Source organism: Benincasa hispida, chromosome 8, assembly GCF_027475165.1.
Source record: "Benincasa hispida cultivar pf3 chromosome 8, pf3_genome.v1.1, whole genome shotgun sequence".
NCBI lineage: Eukaryota > Viridiplantae > Streptophyta > Magnoliopsida > Cucurbitales > Cucurbitaceae > Benincasa > Benincasa hispida.
The window spans coordinates 66560700-66565773 of NC_143485.1; the positions used below are offsets into that span (position 1 = coordinate 66560700).

At 31.3% G+C, this 5074-nt stretch overlaps 1 protein-coding gene across 1 annotated transcript; it reads left to right on the forward strand.

Moving 5' to 3' along the window:
• Nucleotides 1-857: 857 nt before the first annotated feature.
• LOC120082823 (U-box domain-containing protein 45-like) lies at nt 858-4342 on the forward strand. The gene is made up of 2 exons (XM_039038152.2): nt 858-1433; nt 3297-4342. Exons 1-2 carry the CDS (start codon nt 1042-1044, stop codon nt 4162-4164), a joined length of 1260 nt encoding a protein of 419 aa, XP_038894080.1. The 5' UTR covers nt 858-1041; the 3' UTR covers nt 4165-4342.
• Nucleotides 4343-5074: the final 732 nt, after the last annotated feature.

Consider the following 5074-nt stretch of genomic DNA (forward strand, 5'->3'; position numbering starts at 1 on the left):
TTTAATTTTCAAAAAACAAAAATAAAAACCAAATAATTACCAAATCAGACCTAAATAAATATGAAAAGGAGCCTTTTTACTATTTTAAAAACAAACTAAACCCTAACTAAAACAAATGGACTTTCAACTCACCAAGAAAAGTTAACAAAGGCAAACCAACCAGCTTCTTTTCAATTTTATACCCAAAGAAACTATATTCGTTTCCTCCCTGAGAACATGTGGTTGGTCGGAGGAGAATTTAAATCTCTAACCTCTTGATCGAGAACATATACTTTAATCAATTGAATTATGCTCGAATTGATTAAAAAGTAAAGGCAAAAAGTGAATTTTTAAATTTTTAAAATTTTACTATTTGTGTGTATAAGTTTTGTGTCATTTTCAAACTTGAATAAAAGACCTTTATAATTTATGTTTTAAAAGGCTAAGAAATAAGACTTATTAGATTATTTTTTAAACTTTGACAACCAAATAGACACAATCTTAAATGTCCATAGCTTAAATTTGTAATTTAACATTTTTTTTATAATTATATATTATGATCAATTTTTTGTCCATAAATACTTAAAAAGTAATTCAAAATATGTTTGTTGAAAGATGATGCATGAAGATTGGTTGCACTGGATTGTACTAAGAGAATACCATATTCCTTTTATTCACCCCATAAATTCATCTTCATAAACATTAATGGATTTGTAGCGCCGTAAAAATATGTCACAAATAAATAGAAGGAGTATTAAAAATTTTGTGAGATATTACTCAAAATACAATAAGACAAAATTGGAAAAAAAAAAAAGAGAAAAAAAGAGGACAATTACCTGCCAAGAATATGAATAACTTCCATGGCTCGTGAAGAAAAATGGCAAATCAAAGGACAGCTCTCTCTGCTGCTATTCACTCTCGTGTCACCATTATTTATTCCTACTCCGTACTCCCACCAAAAACAAACACTCCGTTTCCTTCTGCTCTCTCTTCCAAATTCCCATAACAAAATCAATTTCTCTCACACTCTCCTTTTCGTAATTCAGTACTGATCAGTTAATCATGCTTCCTTCACTCTCCCTTTATTCCTACATACAAAAATTACGGTTCGTCAGTCGCGTCCGCCGGTTCCTTTGCTCCAGATCATCTCGTAAGCGATTCCGTTTGCCGTCTGATCCATCGGATATTCCCAGGCCCAAAGTTAGGGAAATAGAACAGAGTATTATCCGGAAGTATGATCAGGCCGTGTTGCAGAGAACAGTGAAGAGCCTCCACTTCGGCGACGGAGACGAAAAAGAGAGAGCCGCCAAGGAAATTGAGAGGTTCATTAAAGAAAGCGCCAAGGTTAGAAAGCTGATTGTGGATCTTGGAGTTATACCTGCTTTGGTGGCGATGGCGGATTCCGATCCCTTGGCGGTGAGGGCCTTGATTCAACTTGCTAATCATACTTACCTGTAAGTAACTCCTCTTTCTCTCTCTTCCGAATTAGTTTTGCTTTCTTCTAGCTTGATTTGTCTTCCGCAACCAATCTTGTTTTTAGTTTTTGAAATTTATACTCATTTTTTAAATTTTGTTTAGATATTTCTGATATGAATTTTAATCCATAGAGAAATACATAGGTGCATATACTTTTATTTATTTGTGTACACAATAAGTTGAGGTATGAGTATGCCTTCAATCTTAAGAGATTGTACATGACTGTATGTTTACTTTGATGTGTACGTATATCATTTCAATCTCTTAATTACCTATATTTTAGGCATATTTTATAAGAAATAGATGTGACAGGCAGGAAAAGCTAAAGTGGCGGTTTGATATGTCATGATCGATAGAAACTTGGGTGACCAACCAAATTATAGTTAAATTAATTGTTATCAAATGGACAAATAAAAATATAAGCTAGAAAAGGTAATTAGTAAAGAATAGACATAAAGATTTACAAACTTATTAATAATACGTAGATATCTACGAGTAGAGGAAGAATAATTTACTATAAAGAATAATTCAAATTAATGAGTCATTAATAAGATTAGAGAGTTTATATAATACACTATTCTAAACTCTAAAGTCAAAATCACGTATAATGCGAATAATATATATATAAATATAAATTAGGTTTAGACTTTATACTTAATTGTTTGAAGTGTTAAATATATTCTAACATTATATATATAAGGTATATATCATAGAATAATTAGATCTTTAAATCTCCACCCATATTAACCTTAAAATGTACTACACTAGTTTTCGGTCAAAATTGAATTCAATAATTATCATCAAGTACTAAATTAATACGTTTTTTTTACCTTCTTTAACCAAATAATTAGCATTCATGAAATTACAACGTCTCCTCCACCCATCCATTTATATGTTATCATAATTTTTTTTTTAAAAAAAATCCATTTATGTTACCAAAAGCAAGTAATATATAGATCCATTAGATTTGCATTTTCTTATTTGTTTTCACAAATATTCTTTTTTGGAAAAGAAATGTCGTAATTGATGCTTTATTTTGTTTCTCTAGGTCAAAGTTTCAACTTAATTTATATGTTTATGAAATTAATTATTTAGTGCAAGTTTTTAATATTTGAATTCAAATTTGAATTTTGAAATTCTGCTCGACTTTGGTGAAGTTATGGGTAAAGGTAGATGACGAATCAGCAGCCTTCATTTTTTTGTGTGATGTGAAAAAGAACAGCCTTCATTATTGAAGTATATTTGTCCTCAAAATCAACTCCAACTATTGCTTGCAAGATTTTCAATAGTTGCTCGGATCTAACAGCTCAAAAAATTGAGGCTAAATATATATTTTACTCCCACATTTTTTGTCTTCGTTTTTCTTGCTTTTTCAATTTAATCCATAAATTCAATCCTTTTATATCAACTTCTTTCAGTTTAGTCCTCACTGTTGATGTTAAAATTAGTGAAGTGACAAAAATTTAGAGAGAAAAGAACACGACTTGAAATTTCTACCTATTTTTTAGAAACTAGGGAGGAGCTAAAACTTTCCATGGTGACTTTTTCTTCTCTCTAAATTTGTGTCATTTTACCAAGTATTAGACTAAGAAAGTTTATCATCACTTAATTTTAACATTCACCATGTCGATTAGGGACAAAATTGAAAAACCATTAGAACATTGAGGACCAAAACTGAAAAGTTAACCAAAAAGTTGTTCACAAACAGCTGACTAGCTCATGAAATCTTGACTTCACTCTGTTACATGGTTGATGTTTGATTGCTCATTGCAGCTGTGCTGTTACACCAATCCTACAATTGGTTAGTTTGATTTTATTTCTTTATCTCTGCATTTCTTCAGGAACAAAACACTAATGGTGGAGGAAGGAATCTTGACAAAACTACCAAACAACCCCCAGTTCACAAAAATGGACTCATCCAGCCATGAATTTCCAGAGCTTTTACTTTCACTTTCTTGTCTAGCAAACACCCAATTGTTTCTTGCTTCAACAGAACCAGTAATTTCATATCTCTTAACCATACTCAATAATTCAGAATCCAACCCCAAAACCAAAATGTTTTGTTTAGCAACTTTATTCAACATTTCCACCGTCCTAGAAAATGCAGAAACCTTAATCTCAAACGGTGTGGTTCCAACGCTACTCAGATTCTCCAGCATCAAAGAATTCTCAGAGAAAGCCCTACCGACATTAGCAAACTTGGCAGTGACTTCAAAAGGAAAGCAAGCTCTGGAAAGCAACTCAACATTCCCAGAGATTTTGATAGAGATTTTGACATGGGAAGAGAAACCCAATTGCCAAGAACTCTCAGTTTACATCATAATGATTCTGGCACATCAAAGCTGGGCTCAAAGAGAGAGATTGGCCAAGTCCAGCGTTATTGTCCCTGCGCTGCTGGGATTGGCCTTGTTAGGAAGTCCATTAGCTCAAAAGAGAGCTTTGAAACTGCTGCAATGGTTTAAAGAGGAGAGGCAGGCGAAAGTCGGGGTGCATTCTGGACCTCAGATTGCTGGGATAGTTGAAGTAGGCTCAGGATTCAGTGAGAAGGAGATTGAGAAAGGCAAGAGGATGATGAGAAGCTTGGTGAAGCAGAGTTTGTATAAGAATATGGAGATAATAACTAGGCGAGCCAATGGTGGGGAATGTTTAAGTCCACGGATTAGGAGGACTTTGGTTTGTAGCACTAGTTCTAAGAGTTTGCCTTTTTGAAAGGTTTTCAAATCCATATCACATTTATGATCTTTCATCATCTGCTTCTGTGTATTGTATTGTCATCTTTGCAGGTCAATCAAAGGCCAACGATATCTAGAAAATGAATGAGTCGATATTAGATAGATATAATATCTGTCTGAAAATAAGTTGGTTATAGGAGGAATAATTCATGTCATGCCTCTTTGTTTTTTTTTTTTGAATTCGTGATTATTCTATTCGATTTTTTTCCCTTACTTGATATCTTTTTAAATAAAAATAAGTTTTATCTCAAAATTAGTTGATCATAAAAAAAAAATGAACTCAATCTTATTCTATAACGATGGTAAGATTCTCCATCACTATAAACTATATCAAAATATTTCTAAAATCATTCTTATTCTAAAATGGCCACTTTGGGTAAGGACGAATTAGTGATTTGGAAAAAATATCAGAATTAGTTGAAGGAAAATATCTAACAAAAGGTTAATAAAACCAATATTTTACATGTGAAGTAACACCAACACGTTTACAAAAGCACAACAAATATAATAGAGTCCACTTAACTATTCGAGACATAGGCTACGAAAAATTCTTAACCATGTGTTGTGTTTGGTAAAAAATTTAAATTTAATCCATTAAAATCATTTTAAAAATACATTAATTTCATGTAGGAAAAAATCTAAACATTTTTTACATTTAGTAAAACAGATTTAAATTAAATCCATTAAAATCATTTTAAAAATATATTAATTTCACGTCTATTTTTATATTTTAAAAGCAATATCTTACTAGCTTTTAGATTCTTCTCAAATTAGGTAAATCTTTTAATTAATATTTAATATTTAATTTTATATTTTGAAAAGAAGATTTATTTTATATATTTATCTATTTCTCACCTAATCAACTCTATTTTCTATTTTTCAAGAGT